At 42.2% G+C, this 15,919-nt stretch overlaps 2 protein-coding genes across 2 annotated transcripts; both read right to left on the reverse strand.

The window, feature by feature from the left end:
* Positions 1 to 706: 706 nt before the first annotated feature.
* LOC145706943 (gelsolin-like) lies at positions 707 to 8,443 on the reverse strand. The gene is made up of 18 exons (XM_081784400.1): positions 8,280 to 8,443; positions 7,926 to 8,237; positions 7,450 to 7,650; positions 7,307 to 7,383; positions 6,824 to 6,883; positions 6,604 to 6,747; positions 5,821 to 5,907; positions 5,724 to 5,778; positions 4,822 to 4,899; positions 4,069 to 4,207; positions 3,870 to 3,937; positions 3,276 to 3,396; positions 3,057 to 3,143; positions 2,356 to 2,419; positions 2,049 to 2,185; positions 1,389 to 1,624; positions 1,197 to 1,282; positions 707 to 848 (listed from the first exon to the last, which is right to left on the reverse strand). Exons 1-18 carry the CDS (start codon positions 8,440 to 8,442, stop codon positions 792 to 794), a joined length of 2,172 nt encoding a protein of 723 aa, XP_081640526.1. The 5' UTR covers position 8,443; the 3' UTR covers positions 707 to 791.
* A 4,256-nt stretch (positions 8,444 to 12,699) lies between these two features.
* On the reverse strand, positions 12,700 to 14,957 carry LOC145706946 (tubulin beta-4 chain-like). The gene is made up of 6 exons (XM_081784403.1): positions 14,901 to 14,957; positions 14,360 to 14,824; positions 14,146 to 14,317; positions 13,717 to 14,077; positions 12,855 to 13,126; positions 12,700 to 12,812 (listed from the first exon to the last, which is right to left on the reverse strand). The coding sequence occupies exons 1-6, from the start codon at positions 14,955 to 14,957 to the stop codon at positions 12,700 to 12,702; spliced, it is 1,440 nt and encodes a 479-aa protein (XP_081640529.1).
* Positions 14,958 to 15,919: the final 962 nt, after the last annotated feature.

The raw sequence follows: 15,919 nt of genomic DNA on the forward strand, positions 1-15,919 counted from the left end.
GAGCGAGCCAGCAAAACATACGCGCAACTCTTCTAAAATATACACATCCTAATTATTGCCACGATTTGTTACGAGAAAATCGCGAAATTTTTCAGTAAAAATCCGAATCAATCCGAAATTCACGCTCAAAAATTGAAAAAGGAAGTGCTTTTTGAGTTTTTGAGCTGAGCCGCGAAGATATTTTATATCTTTTGCGTTGTAAATAAACTCGCGAAAGGTTAAATAAACCGAAATCTCAAACGCTCCTCGAAAGTCGTTAATTCTAGCGCGGATTAGAGCAAAATTAAATTACTCTCCATTTCAAAAGAAGGTTCAAAAAGGTAGTAAAGCAATTTGAATTTAAGGGTGTCCCCAACGATCTAGGCCGAGCATGATTTAGCAAAATCGTTGGGGACACCCTTAAGGGAGTCACAAGCCTTTCTCTCCTCAAGAAAAATGGTTACAAAAGAGTTGTGCGTCGGAGAATAATTGTTTGAGCAGTTGCAAGTGCACGGACAAGGGTCGGAATTAGCCGTGGATGCGGAAGAAAAGCCGACCTGTAAACAATCACATGACTAGGAGGAATGACCCGCAAAGGAGCGAAAAAGAGTGTAAAAGAGAAAGAGTAGTTCTCTTTTCGATCAACAAGAAACAAAAATAATCTTGCTCCGAGCTTGTTACAAATTGAAGAACAAGTTTGTGGAGATGAAGAATAGTCGAATTAGAAGTTTCAAATTTATTTTCAGTTTATACAAAAAGAAAGCAGTAGAAATGAAAATGACAGTAAAAAATGAAAAATCAAAGGGCATTTTTCATGCTTTCGAAGACAGCATTTGCGTCGTATTTGTCGTCCCAGCCCTGGAAGAAGCCTGAAAAAGAAACGATTTTAAGGGTGTCACCATCGAAATGTGAAATTCAAACCTCTTGAGGACCTAGATAAAGGTCTGACCTTTTTATTGGTTAGAAAAATAAGGGTGTCAATGTGTTAATTTTTGGAGAAAAATCTGTTGAAAAATTGTCATTAACGAACTATACTCCCTTAACTCGGGTCATTAAAAGAGCAAATTTTCGATAGAATTTTTCTATTCTTATTAACTTAGTGATACCCTTAATTTATTAGGTAAAAGAAAAATTGAAAGCGCGACTTATCTAACTGGAATCTACGTTCGTCGATTTAAGAGCTCTACCCCTTAATTGCGCCCCAGTGCATTTCTAACCTTTGAATGCGAGCGGTTCCTTGCCATCTTCGATGATGGAAAGCTTCTTTCTTCCGGGACAGCCGGCGGCGTATCTCCTCGCGATCCTATAATTTATCGTTACTTGTAATTCCTCTACCATTATCTTAGATTCTCCGAGAATAACTCGTTTCCGTTTCTACAAGCAAAATACCAAGCGAAACTGAAACTCACTCTGGCCCGTCTTTTCGTTCATTCGCGTTGGCTTTTTGCCCAGCCAGACGTAGATCATCGCCCCTCCGTCCAGAATCATCACGTCTTCGGGAATCAAATCGCCCTGCGTAAAATCCTCGCCGATTTCCTCCACCTGCATCTTTCCGCTTGCGTCGGAGCAGACGAACAGCTTCGCGTTGTCGATTGCATCTGCGTCGTCGATTTTCGCGTACTCTTTCTTTCCGCCGATTGCGTCCCTGAAAAAATGGATTAAGGAATTGGATACCGCGACTCTCATTTTAATTGAGTTGTTTTCCCTGGAATTTTCCGAATATTACTCAAATAAAATCGAGAAGCCGCTTGCGGCTTCGAGTCAAATGAGTGAAAAGCCGCGCTTTTCACAAAACAAATTGGTTCATTGAAAAATCCGATAAGCCGCTTGCGGCTTCGAGTAAGAATATTGAAAAGCCGCGCGTAGCGCGGCTAATTTGGACTAGCTCGAAGCCGCAAGCGGCTTATCGGATTTTTCAATGAAGAAATTTGTTTTGTGAAAAGCGCGGCTTTTCAGTCTCATTTGACTCGAAGCCGCAAGCGGCTTCTCGATTTTAATAGTAATATTCGGAAAATTCCAGGGAAAACAACTCAATCAAAATGAGAATCGCTTTTTCTATTATCAATTACCAGAACTCTTGGGGCTCTTTTTCTTCCTCAATCTGCTTGATCTTGCATCCATCAACGACCAAGTCCAAGGCTTCTTCCGCGGCGGTGAGTTCGGCCGCGTTGCTGCCCTTTCCTTTCCACATCCAGCAGTTCTTGTCCTTTTTACAGTTTTCGCGGAATTCCGCGATTTGCAAAGAATTTAGATTGTTCTTTCGAATTGAACGTTTGTATCTGAGCTTGGGGGCTGGAGAATAAATGCAGCGCAAGATGCGGATTTGCTGAATTTTTGCGAATTCTAGCGCGACTCTCGATCGAGCGAAAACCGCGCCTTGACGAGAATGAAAATGTCGTTCGAGTTGAGATTCTCGGCGGTAACGGCGACCTCCACATTTCTAAAATTTTAAAGGCGGTCAGTTCACGAATCGCGCGTGTTCGATTTCGTGTAATTATTTTAGCTATGCAGAGTGGAACGCCGCACTCTCAGTTACAATAAGCGAATTGATCATTTTTCTTTTTTAGAAAAAAGTTTGATCTGATTCATTTCGATCACGTGGCTTGATCGATTCGGATTCCGGAAATCCGATTAGCAGTTAGTACTGTTTAGGAGTTTTACGAATTTTGAGAGTTAACATAGTGACGCCCTTAATAAAAATAATAGCTAATTAGTAATTGCTAAGTGAGTGGTGTTCAATTTCATTTTCCGGGAAAATTACAATTTTTACTCGGATAAAATAAGGGTATCACCATATAGTACCACCATATAATATCGTGATACCCTTATTTTATCCGAGGTAGAATTATAGTTTCAAGAATGAAATTGAACACCACTTAATTAGCTAATTGCTAATTAGCCATTTTTTTATATTAAGGGCGTCACTATGTTAATTATATTTTTGCATGAACTTTTTCTCATGTGAGTTTGTGTATTTTCTTTCCCGGCCGTCTGGAAAAAGACAGGAATGCCGGAAGAAAAATGCGTGTACGATTCCGTTCTCACGTGTTCGTTTTGACAAGCTGGGTCAGTTTTACCTCGTGTAGCCGTGGATCGATGAGCGACAGTGGAACATGGTCGGGTTCAGCTTCGCCGTTTGGCCGCCTTTTCGCGACGTGCCGCCCCTGGAAATAATTTTTTTAATTTAAAAAAAGAAGAAAAGGGTAAAAATTCTGAGGCGGAATCTGATACCGAGCTCGAGCGTTTAAAATTCAGTAAAAGCGCTTTTAGAAAAACGCTATCGCACGAAAACGAACCTGTAGATAATGAAGTTTTGGAATATCTTCTGGAGGTGGTGCGGCTCTTTGCCCTGTTGGACGCGCACCTGCTGCCAGCCGCCCTTTTCCTTCGCCAGGTTAACTGTGTGGTGCGCCGCAGCTAGATTTTTGGCTCCAAGACATGTTCAATTAGAAATACTGATTTATAACCAATGTATAAGCCGAGAAAAAGCTCAAAACTTCCATTATTTTGGACTTAATTAAGGGTGTCACTATGTAAAAGACAGAATTTTTTGATTGATTTGGTCGAATAAAGCTTCAAACTTCATGTTTGCACAAGAAAATAAGGGCGTCTCTATGATAAGTGAAGGAGAAAATGCTGCTCGAAAATCGCGATTACTGATGTCTACCCCCTTAATAATTAAATAAGGAAGACATTTAGAAACCCAACTTCCAAGAAGCGTTTTTTCCTAAATATACAGTAAGATAGAGATACCCTTATTTTCTCCTGTGATCCTGAAGTTTAAAGCTTTATTAGACCAAATCAAATTGAAAAATTGCCTTATTTTATTAAAAAAAATGAAGTTCAAAACGATTTAAAAATCGATAAACACAAAAATGATAGAGCCATTCCTGTATGTTCATCTATAGTGGAGTTAGCACCGAGCCAGAAGTAGACAACTTCAGTTTTTGGACGAGTCCTAAACAAAGCGCTAAAGATTTCCATTTGAAAAGGTTGAGCCGCAAAAGAACGTTGCCCGTTTTTGTTTCGCAACAAAGTCCGCCAGGCTTTGATTCAAAACACGATGCAATTAGCCAAAAACGAGCGTACTTGTGATTGCAGTAAGCGATGATGTAGCAGTCGCCGCCGTAGAATTGTCCAAAATCGTCGCGTTCGATTTTCGCCATTTCAGAGCCACTTTTCGAGCCGGTCTCGATTCGGTAGACTTCCACTTCTCCTCGACCATCGTCTTTTTTGGATTTCAAAACTTTGACCGGTTCCGATTTTTGACCAAATTTTTGACTCAAGTTTCCGAAAAATTGGGTAAAATCCGAGAAGCCGCTTGCGGCTTCGAGTTAAATTAAAAAGCCGCGCGTAGCGCGGCTAATTTACTGAATAAGCAAGAAGCCGCAAGCGGCTTCTCGGATTTTACCCAATTTTTCGGAAACTTGAGTCAAAAATTTGGTCAAAAATCGGAATCTCCTAGAGAGCAAATTAGTTCACAGATACAGGTGTGGTTCCTTCAACTGTTTTTATTTTTCATTTTCTTAATTCACGAAACCGAGAAAGAGAGAGGGAGGGAAACCGCTGGAGTGGCTGTCACCTGCCTGGACCGAGCTGCAGCGGGGGATAATTCTATTTTCGCCCAGTTCTATTTCACGCTGCTCCGCTCTCTCTTTTTCTTTACTTTCTATTTACTGTTTTGGGAACGCTGGGTTTTACGAATTCGCTGCTGCCGAGCACTGGAGCAGCTTCCGGCTCAGCCCGGTTTAGATTTCCCAGCAGAGCAAAGGAAGGGTCACATTTGAGGCCATAACGAGGCCCAATTACGAGAGGCCCCCTCCAGAGTCCAGAAAACCAGTCCTTCGATTTTGGGCGCATCGCTGGTCGAAGCTCGCGAATTAGATCGCATTGCTCCGTCAATGTCGACATGTTCGATCCCTAAATTCACCGTTTACTGATTTTACCTTCCGTAAACAAGCACGTCGCATTTGGAAAATAACATGTAACTTTTGACTCGAAAGTTACAGTAAGAAAAAGAGCGAACAGTGCTCGGCAGAGTTGCAAATTTTGTGAGCTAGCTGAGCTGAGCTATCTGAGATAGCTGAGCTACAGCTCAGCTCAGCTCAGCTCAGCTCAGCAATTTTGAGGTGAGGGTCAGCTCAGCTCAGTTGTTTTCTATGAGGAGCCAGCTCAGCTCAGCTCAGCTCAGTTTCAACCTCAGCTCAGCTAGCTCAGCTCAGAAAAAATTTCAAAAATTTGCAACTCTGGTGCTCGGAAGCCTGTGTTAAAACCTGAGTCAGGATCTTAAATAAAAAGCCGCGTAGCGGCTTTTTAAAACCGAAGCCGCGCAGCGGCTTTTAGAGAAACGAAGCCGCAAAGCGGCTTCGCCTTTAACTATTTTATTGTATTTTCAAGTATTGGCGAAGCCGCTGCGCGGCTTTTTATTTAAGCTTTTATATGACCCTGACTCAGGTTTCGACACAGGCTGCTGAGATTCTAGTAATGGCGTGATTCATTCAAGTATTTTTGGAATGCTTTTAAAAGCGGGTGCTTAAAAACGTAGACGAGCGGTTAAGAGCTGCTGATAAATTATCAGTAGTGAGCGCGAGTGTACGTAAATTGGGGGCAGAGAGAGAGCGCGACTCTCTGAAAAGAAAAACAAACTCGAAAGAGAAGCACTTCCGACTTTAGACACGTGTAAACCGCCAGGAGCTGGACAGATTCCTGATTCGTGATTTCTGGAAAAAGGCCAGTCCGTTTACCTTTGATAGTTTTAGCGATGGAGTTTTCGACGTATGCCTTTCCAATTCCTTGCGTCTAAACGAAGCGTCAAATCGTGTTTTGGCGATCCTGGCTCACCTGGTTAGCCACCTTCCAAGAGGCGAACAACTGCTTGAAAGGAGCGGTCTCCGTGCCCTGGCTCAGGCCTTCTATTTGCGGCTGACCCTGAATGTACTTTTTTAATTCGATGTTTTGAGGTCACTCTTCTTGAAAAACGGAGTCTCACGGATTCGTGTAGTTGAGTTTATTTTTATGTACACACGAAATACATAAATACGTATGTACCTATCAACGTTTTTGCATTAGAAATTCATTTAATTTGATTAAGGGTATACACTCCGAAAGATAGATTTTTCATCAATAAAAAATGAAAAATGAGAATTGTTAGCTCGATTTTGAAAGAAAATTATTAAGGGTATCACTGCAAAAAAACATTGCCAGGGATATCCTTAAATGTTAAGGGTATCCACTCGGAAAGACAGATTTTTCAACAATAAAAAATGAAGAATGAGAGTTGTTAGCTCAAATTTGAAATAATTTTATTAAGGGTATCACTGCAAATACAACATTGCTCTGGATATCCTTAAACGTTAAGGGTATCCACTCGGAAAAGAGAGTGACTACTGATTCCTTGACAAACTGCGGTTATTTTCGACTCAAAACGTTAAAAAATATTAAGGGTATCACTTCAAAAAAGCAAGGAAAAGTAATTCTAAAAAGATGAAAAAGGGAGTGATGACCTTAAATAACTCAAAAGCAAAGACCCTAAGTTCTCCGGAATCGAGCTAATAGGCCGCCTTTCTCGTGGGAAGAGGGCAGCTCTTGTTGCGCGCCCTGGAATCGGCGGGGCCGAGCGGTTACCTTGAATCCAATCGCCGATAAGAATTCGTCAATTCCCACAAGAATTTTCTTTCTCAGCTCTTTGGGGCACTCTTTGCCTTTCCAGGTGTAGATCTTGAGGTTGTCCACAATGTAGAAAGCGCTCGTCGTTAGGAGCATTTCTTGCTTTTTCGAGTTTCAGAAAAGAATGGAAAATTCAATAAGGGTGTCACTTCGTTAATTTAAAAATTTAAAACTCGACCTTCATGGCTTTGCCTTCGCCGAGTTTCTTGTTGTCTTCGACGCAATACAGCGCTGGTGGCTGAAATTAAGGATACAAAGAAGGATATTAAAATATACAGTGCACACGGTGCGCGGCGCATATTGTGGAGCGGACACGTACGCCTTGTGATAAGGTTTCGATAAGGCAATTAAGGTGGCCGAGCATGGCTGATTGAAAATCCGCACGGTCGACTCATTTGCATAATACTTTTACAGCGAACACAGGAGTCTGACAGAATTTTTCAGAAGTCGAAACTTGTCTTTTTTCTAGCTTTTTTTAAGAATTTTTTGAATCCCTAATTTTATTCCGTCACCCGTGTAACCATGGTGTTTTCTTTTGTAAAGAAGCATTTGATCATCTAAAACTCAAAACAGCAAGATTTCCAAAATCAAGCAGAAAGTGATATTATGGCGCTTACACCCTTATTTCTGATCGGGTTAGACTTGCTTAGCTTTGACTTACTTTGGAAGCAGATGCCTTTTCGAACTCGACGTCGTCAGTTCCGGGCGCGTACGTGTCTGGAAGCGGGCCCAGACATTCTAGGAGCATCGTTTCATTATTCAATCATGTTATTCAGTCAACTATTTGCTATTCCAGCCACATACCAATAAGAGCCTCGTGGGATCTTCCTTGTTCGACAATCACCTTCTTCGGCCGCCCCGTTTTCGCCGCCATATCCGCCAAGGTCTGGCAAGCCTTGAGCTTTTCGAATCGATTGGCGGCCTTGCCGTTCCACTGAACAAGCCAGTTCTTGTATTCGAGGATGAAAACGTCGCCCTCGTTGAAGCTCTCCCACTTGATGTCCACTTCTTTCGAAAGAATTTTTCAAAAAATTTTCGCAATAAATCAATTTCGGCTCGGCAACCTGTGTAGAAAACCTGAGTCAGGGTCTGAAAGATCATAAATGAAAAGCCGCGTAGCGGCTTTTAAGAACGAAGCCGCAAAGCGGCTTCGCCAGAATTTAAAAGCAGTAAGTTTTCGAAGCCGCTTTGCGGCTTTGTTTCAAAAGCCGCTACGCGGCTTTTCATTTTAGATCTTTCAGACCCTGACTCATGTTTTTACTCAGGCTGCCGAGTTCTACATTTTTTGAATTTAAAAACTCTGGCTTGAAGCCTGGGGCGTCGTTTTCCTTTGACTTGGTAGAGCGTTTTCTGAGTGTTTTCGTTTGGATTGATCTTTTTGAATTTTCCGGCGACGCCGCCTTTCTTGTAACGAACGCCGTTGGCGAAGAGGCCCATGAACTTTTCCGACTCATGGTTCTGCGTTTCTCTGTACTGGACGGGCTCTCCGCCGAACCAGTCGTCCAAGTGCGTCGCCCAAATCGCCGCCGCTCCTCTTTCATCGACGGAGGACTCTTCGCCCAGCCAGAAGTGGATGCGCCGCTCAGTGCCAGCTAAAGCAGCGCTGAAAATAAATAGACAACTCGAAAACGCACCTCGTTTCTCGATCGTCTTGAGAATAATGTAGGAATCGCCGCTGAAGAAGACGCCGTAGTCGTCGGTTTTCACCTCGGCCATTTCCATATTCTCGATGCGCCAGATTTGGGTGCCAGCTTCTTTCTTGACATTTTTGAACTTTTCGTCCAAAATGTTCGACATGCTCCTGAGCTCGAGATTTTCAAACAAAACTCTACAGAATCGAAGAAATATAAGACCATCTCTTATGGAGCTCACCCTGTGTGGAAAACCTGAGTCAGGGTCCTGGAAAAGCTTGAATTCAAGAATCGAGCCGTCTTTCTGAACCCTGACTCAGGCTTTGCACAGGTTGGCGAGCTTAGATCAAAGATACTCAGGGCTCGGCAACCTGTGTAGAAAACCTGAGTCAGGGTTTGAAAAATCTTCAGCGAAAAGCCTCAAAATTTGCTTTCAGACCCTGACTCAGGTTTTAACACAGGTCGCCGAGCCAAGAGTATCTTTGATCTAAGCTCGGCAACCTATGCAAAAACCTGAGTCAGGGTTCAAGAAGACGGATCTATTCTTAAATTCAACCTTTTTCAGGACCCTGACTCAGGTTTTTTCCACACAGGTTCCCGAGCCCAGATGAGTGCTGTCTGTAGATTTATTTTGATTTTATTCGTTTAATCGTAAATCTCTGTTCCTTGTTTCTTTCTGGAAAGTGGAGAAAGAAGAAGTGGCCTCCTAGAAAGTAATTTTGATTTATATATGGCACGTGGGGGCAGTTGTAAATGCATTAAAAGGCCCTTCCCTCGCGCAATTATATTTTCGTCTTCAGACAAGGAGCAACAAACAGCCGGTAGTAAACTGCGCTTCCTTCGCCTGGAAAGCCGTTTATAACCGTCTTTATTCCCGCTTTTGACCGAGTTGATAAGTTTACCTAGCGATAATTATTTATCAAACGAATACGGAAGAAGCGTTATAAATTTAAAATGATTCACACCCTCATTTCCTCATTGGGCTCGGCAACCTGTGTAAAAACCTGAGTCAGATTCTGAAGAGCTAAAATGAAAAGCCGCGTAGCGGCTTTTAAAACAAAGCCGCGCTTCAATCACTCTTATCGATTTTGCGACTTAGTTTTAAAAAGCCGCTACGCGGCTTTTCATTTTGGCTCTTCAGAACCCTGACTCAGGTTTTCAAATACAGATTGCGGGAAAAATATTGCTTGATATTTACTGTTCCGAAAAATACTTCTGTTGCATATTCTTTCTCGAAAAAGCAAACATGAAAAATTAAATAAAAATTTCAATTGAATCGTCGAAATTGTCGAAATTCGTTGAATTGCTTATGACTGCTAATTATCGGTGATTTTAGCGTCTTTTGTTCGGAGATCAACAGTTTGTTCAGCCAGCTTTCCGTTCTACTTTGACGCACTTTTACTGTATTTACCAATACTGTATTGCCAGTCTGGGCTCGGAAGCCTGTGTGGAAAACCTGAGTCAGGGTCTGAACGAGCTGAAATGAAAAAGCCGCTTCGGGGCGTCTTTTACTTCAGCTTTTGAGAACCCTGACTCAGGATTTCTACACAGGTTCAACTATTGGCTTGCCAACCTGTGTGAAATACCTGAGTCAGGGTTCTCAAAAGCTAAAATAAAAAGGAGCCCCGAAGCGGCTTTTTCATTTCAGCTCTTTTAGAACCCTGACTCAGGATTTCCACACAGGTTGCCGAGCCCAGATTGGCAATACAGTATCGTACAACAATTTCTGTACCTTTTTGTTTTCAGGACTCGCCATAATTAGCGCTTCTTTTTATTATTTTTGACGAGTCGTCAAATCAAATAAAAAACTGGAAAAAATAACGTTTTAAAATTTAAAAGCTCTAGTTTTTTTCTATTTTCTCACAGTGAGTTTGTAACTGAGATTGAAATGAAAAAAATGAATCGCAGAGTTGAAACAAGCAAGCCCCATGCTGTTAATCATACATAAAAGGATCATCTTAAGAGACGATCAAATTCAAAAAAACTAGTCAACCCGAAAAATTTTCTTGGCACGCGCTACAGGTGCAGCAGAAACAACTTAATAACTTGGGATTTGCTGATTCACGCTCTTATGCCATTTTTCCCGGTCTTTCGCTTTTTGTCGCTGGAAAATCGAAGGTTAGATCGGAGAATTAAGGGTACCCAGCGCGCTATCTTGACCTTCTCTTTATTCGCATAAAATTTGTTCAATGAAAGGAGTTCTCCTTTTTATCGGTGAAAAATGACTAACTTAAGGGGGTAGACATTCGTATTCGCAATTTTTGTTCCGAATAAGTTAAGATAGTGATACCCTTATTTCAAGTTTCTAGAGAGAATCTCAATACTTTATCTATCTTGCCCGAAGCATGGTAATTTCAGATTATTGATGGCCACCCCTTAAATTTGACAAGAAATAATTTGCTGTGACCGTTAAGATTGTGATACCCTTAAGAATAAGAGAGAACTTTCATAAAAGAAGTTCTCCTTTTTCTTTGTAAAGAAATAATTTAATTCAGAGGGTAGACTTTCATACTCCCAATTTTTCCTCAGAATAAGTTAAAACAGTGATACCCTTATTTCAATTTTCAAAAATCTCTATCCTATGTCTTTTTTGTCAGAAGGGCCTTAATTTCAGATTATCAATGGCTACCCCCTTAATTTTTCGAGAAATAAGATGCTGTGGCCCTTAAGACTGTGATACCCTTAAGAATCAGAAAGAACTTTCATAAAAGAAGTCCTCCTTAATCCTCGGCGAAGAAATAATTAAATTAAGGGCGTAGACTTTCATACTCGCAATTTTTCCTCAGAATAGGTTAAAATAGTGATACCCTTATTTTATTTGCTAAAAGAATGTCTCAATCCTTTATCTTGTCTGAAGGGCCTTAATTCTAGATTATCAATGGCTACCCCTTAATTTCGTCAAGGAATAAGATGATGTGACCCTTAAGATTGTGATACCCTTAAGAATGTTCTTCTCTCAACTAAATTTAGCCTTATAAAAATCCCAAAAATTGTGAAAAAATCGTCAAAAACTCACCTTTAGATCGCAACTCTTCCGAATCTAAATACGAATGAGCGATCAAACGAATACAATTTCCACGCAAGTGCCACAAGATCCATTAGAGGCCGTAAAACCTTCTGACCTTTTAACATCTTTTCCGTAAAAATCAAAATGTTTATTTATCGTTAGCATTTTGCATTGGAAGTCTGCTCGTATATTTCCGCCCTGGTCCTGTCCGCCGCGATTTCGATTTACTTCCGCCGCCCGGGAAAACAAGTGCCATTAAAAAACTGCTCTGCTCTAGGCTCGGCAACCTGTGTTAAAAATCTGAGTCAGGGTCTGAAAGATCTTTAATCCAAGATTTCTCAGACCCTGACTCAGGTTTTCTACACAGGTTGCCGAGCTCAGAAGATCCCTTTTTCTGTATACAAATTGAACTTCAATTATTGAAGTGATAGTGCGATTTTCCGTGGAACTGGGAGGATCTATCTCCGAGGTTGTATTCAAATTTATGCGGCTGGTGCTAGAAGAAAGGAAGGCTAAGCTACGTGCGCGGCGAGTGCGATAGAAGTGCCTCGACTTCCGGAAGTTTTGAGCTCTCTTCTGACTTTAGAAGCTGGAAAGAGCACTGCCGAGCAGCGCTAACGCCTCTAAAATAAGCTCTAGAAGACGCTTATCTTATCAGCAGTAGTTACCGCTCCCTGACCGCATCATTATGAAGGTCAGCTCTTAATTCTTTCAGCCAGGCCATTCCGAAAACACTCGCGAGTACTTCCGCTCTACTCCTCCGAAACACAAGAACATTACTGTTTTTGCTTGGAAGCCTGTGTAGAAAAACCTGAGTCAGGGTCTCAAAATCTCAAATGAAAAGTCGCATAGCGGCTTTTTCAAACGAAAGCCGCAAAAAGCGGCTTCGCAAAATCATCTTTCAAATTATTTTCAGACCCTGACTCAGGTTTTCAACACAGGTTTTTCTTGTTAAAAATCATCAGTTCGATTTTTGCGCGCGTGGCTGGATTATGTCAATTCTGCGACGGGGCAAGGGCTAGTTCTTCAACGGCCGAGTCTCGGATGGAAGGGATGACAAAGTGCCCCACATGAGAGCAGCGACTTGACAGCTACATGAGTCGCTTGTTCCGCTACGGCCATAAAGGTCGGGTCATGCTTTTCGAAGAAAAATCGATTTTTTGAAAAATTCTTGATGAAAATTTATTTGTAAAAAATCGAGCGAGATCAAGATCACCAAGCGTTAGTACAGAAAACCGGACACGAGCGGGTGTGTTACAGTAACTAATCTTTACATGATGATTTTTTGAAGAGTCAAGCTTCTTCTTCGTAGTCCTCTTCCTCTTCTTCTTCTTCGAAATCGTCGTCGTCAGCAGTCGCTTCCTTGTTCCAAGGTTGTAAATTAATTTGTTCAAGAATTAATTTCCACCGCAAGATTTAGATTTTTGTTTCTAAATTTACAACTCGCGCCTGGTACTGCTGATACTCGGAGACCAAGTCATTCATGTTCGACTCCGCTTCTGTGAATTCCATTTCGTCCATTCCCTCGCCTCAAGAGAACCATGCTTGAGAAGAATTGGTTGCCGATTTACCTGTGTACCAATGAAGGAATGCTTTTCGCCGGAACATGGCGGTAAACTGCTCTGAAATTCGCTTGAAGAGTTCCTGGATCGCCGTCGAGTTCCCGATAAAAGTCGCTGACATTTTCAAGTCTCGAGGAGGAATGTCGCAAACTGCAGTTTTGACGTTGTTGGGAATCCACTCGACGAAATACGAAGAGTTCTTGTTTTGGATGTTCAGCATTTGCTCGTCCACTTCTTTCATCGACATTCGCCCGCGGAACATCGCCGCCACTGTCAAATAACTGAAATCAAATTAACCCTAGCCCGCCAAAAACACCACCTAAAGATTTTCAACCCTTTGTAACTTTTTTCAGTCGAATATATTCCAACGGAAAATAGTCAAACAAGAAGTCTCTTAGAGATGTTCAAGAATAAATAGTAAATAAGATTGATGATAAAGCGAGAAGCTCATAAAAGGAGTTTGAAAATTCAGTATTTTTGGCTTTGGCGGGCTAGGGTTAAAGCTACTGTAGTGCAAATTCGAAACTCTAAAATCGAGAAGTCGAATCTTGCGGCTTCGAGCTAAAATTTGCGGCTGGGCTTGTCAACCTGAGTAGAAAGCCTGAGTCAGGGCCTGAAAGAGCTAAAATGAAAAGCCGCGTAGCGGCTTTTAAAACGAAGCCGCAAAGCGGCTTCGCCAGAATTTTTGATAGATTGTAATGGTAATATTAGCGAAGCCGCTTCGCGGCTTCGTTTTAAAAAGCCGCTACGTGGCTTTTCATTTCAGCTCTTTCAAACACAGACTCAGGCTTTCTACACAGGTTACTGAGATTAGCCGCAAGCGGCTTCTTAATTTTCTCATTAGAAAAAATGACTGTTTGACAAATAATACCGGCCATGTCTTGGGTCACAAGCAGCCATCATATTCTTGGCATCGAACATTTGCTGCGTCAGTTCCGGAACCGTAAGAGCTCTGTACTGTTGAGAACCCCTGGATGTCAGTGGCGCGAAACCGGGCATGAAAAAGTGGAGACGCGGGAAAGGAACCATGTTGACTGCCAGTTTGCGGAGATCGGCGTTGAGCTGTCCGGGGAAGCGGAGGCAGGTGGTGACGCCGGACATTGTGACGGAGACGAGGTGATTCAAGTCGCCGTAAGTGGGCGTCGTCAACTTGAGCGTGCGGAAGCAAATGTCGTACAAGGCCTCGTTGTCGATGCAGTACGTTTCGTCAGTGTTTTCCACCAACTGATGCACTTTCCCCCGGGTCACCATTTTCGTTCAAAAAAGAAGAGGGCGATAAAGTGAATAAACTGACCCGCGCCTGATAAAGTAGCGTTGTAAGGCTCAACCACGGTATCCGACACTTTGGGCGAAGGAACAACCGAGAAAGTGTTCATGATGCGATCTGGGTATTCTTCGCGAATCTTGGAAATCAACAGCGTGCCCATGCCAGATCCAGTTCCGCCCCCGAGCGAGTGCGTCAATTGAAAGCCCTGAATTTTTATTCCGCCCTTGAACTACTAACTAGAACGCACCTGTAAGCAATCACAAGACTCTGCTTCTTTCCTCACTACGTCCAGAACCGAGTCTATCAGCTCAGCTCCCTCCGTGTAGTGCCCCTTTGCCCAGTTGTTTCCAGCGCCGGACTGGCCGAAGACGAAGTTGTCCGGCCTGAAAATCTGGCCAAACGGACCGGAGCGCACGGAATCCATCGTTCCCGGCTCCAGATCTACCAGAACAGCGCGCGGAACGTACTTGGTGCCAGATGCTTCATTGTAGTAGACGTTGATGCGCTCGAGCTGGAGATCGCTGTCTCCGATGTAGGCGCCGGTGGGGTCGATTCCGTGCTCGTCGGAAATTACTTCCCAAAACTGAAGAAATAAAAGGGCAATTATATCAAAGCGGAAATGGATATTTAGCAAAGAGGGGTTACTTTGAAGATAATTTTGTTTAAAAAAAATTTTTTTTAATTCCCGTTTTGATGGTGGTATTTCTTGGGGTTAAAGCTTTCTTTTTGTGAAATAAAATAAGGGTGTCGCTTTGTTAATTTTTCGTATTTCGGCATTTTTCTGATACCTTAGCCCCAATTTGATTTCCACATTGACCAGCTTGAATATGAACAATTTCTCTCATTTTCTCTGTTTTTCCCTTTTTATGAGCTATTTATGAGTAAAAAAAGGTTGTTGTATTATTTTGATATTTTGCGTATCCGTTTCGGCGAATGAGAAAGTCGAGCGGCTCCTTTTGTGGATCAACGCAGCGCTGCCGCCATGTGGAGACAACGAAGAAACCAGTTTTCAAGTTCGGACGTGCCCGGTTTTCAGGCGAAAAAATCAATCATCGGCAGAAATAATTTCGATGGTTCGGTTGGAGGTCGATTACTATCACAGAAAAAGCAGGTGTTAGGCCTGTAAAGTGGGCTGTACTGGCGCATAAAAAGGCCAAGATTCGAGATTTCTTTTATATTTTTGAAAATGAATCTTTTCTACCTTCACTTAATCCTATGGTCGGCAATTGATCTTATTGCCAACAAATTTATTGAAAATGTTAAATAAAAATAAATTTACGTGATCAAATCTGAGAGTCGCATGGAGAACAAGTTTCGCTAATTCGAAAAGAAAACGGTCCAAAACCCGGCAAACCGATCAAATTGAAGCGTGAACTTGAAATGCCAAAAACGCCGGCAACAAGTTCAAGCAAAACGGGAGAGCGTTCGATCGATAATGCCTCCAGGCACGTGCCCTATTAATGCGCAAACGATGTGCTTTTAATTGATAGCTCCTGGATCCCTCCAATTTGGAAGAAGATTTCCAAAATTATTTATTAAAAATCGAGAAGCCGCTTGCGGCTTCGAGCCAAAGCATCATTAAAGCCGCGCGAAGCGCGGCTTTTGATATTTTTAAGCTCGAAGCCGCAAGCGGCTTCTCGATTTTAATAAATAATTTTGGAAATTTTCGAGCCAAAAATATCAAGCGCGGCTATAATGATTCTTTAGCTCGAAGCCGCAAGCGGCTTCTCCATTTTTAAAAATCAATTTTGACGGAAAAGAAGCTAGAAAAAATGAGTTGTGATTTTCGCTAGGTGGGAAAGAGGGG

This window comes from Oikopleura dioica, chromosome XSR (genome assembly GCF_907165135.1).
Source record: "Oikopleura dioica chromosome XSR, OKI2018_I68_1.0, whole genome shotgun sequence".
In the NCBI taxonomy this organism is placed as follows: Eukaryota; Metazoa; Chordata; class Appendicularia; order Copelata; family Oikopleuridae; genus Oikopleura; species Oikopleura dioica.

Excerpts from the sequence above, each read along its gene's own strand:
- LOC145706946 (XM_081784403.1), bottom strand. The coding sequence starts at position 14,957 with ATGAGAGAAATTGTTCATATTCAAGCTGGTCAATGTGGAAATCAAATT. Across the intron at positions 14,318-14,359 it reads AGTCTTGTGATTGCTTACAG|GGCTTTCAATTGACGCACTC; the intron begins GTGCGTTCTAGT and ends ATAAAAATTCAG. Across the intron at positions 12,813-12,854 it reads ATTCCTTCATTGGTACACAG|GCGAGGGAATGGACGAAATG; the intron begins GTAAATCGGCAA and ends GGTTCTCTTGAG.
- LOC145706943 (XM_081784400.1), bottom strand. The coding sequence starts at position 8,442 with ATGTCGAACATTTTGGACGAAAAGTTCAAAAATGTCAAGAAAGAAGCT. Across the intron at positions 2,420-3,056 it reads TCGATCCACGGCTACACGAG|AAATGTGGAGGTCGCCGTTA; the intron begins GTAAAACTGACC and ends TTAAAATTTTAG. Across the intron at positions 1,625-2,048 it reads AAAGAGCCCCAAGAGTTCTG|GGACGCAATCGGCGGAAAGA; the intron begins GTAATTGATAAT and ends CCATTTTTTCAG.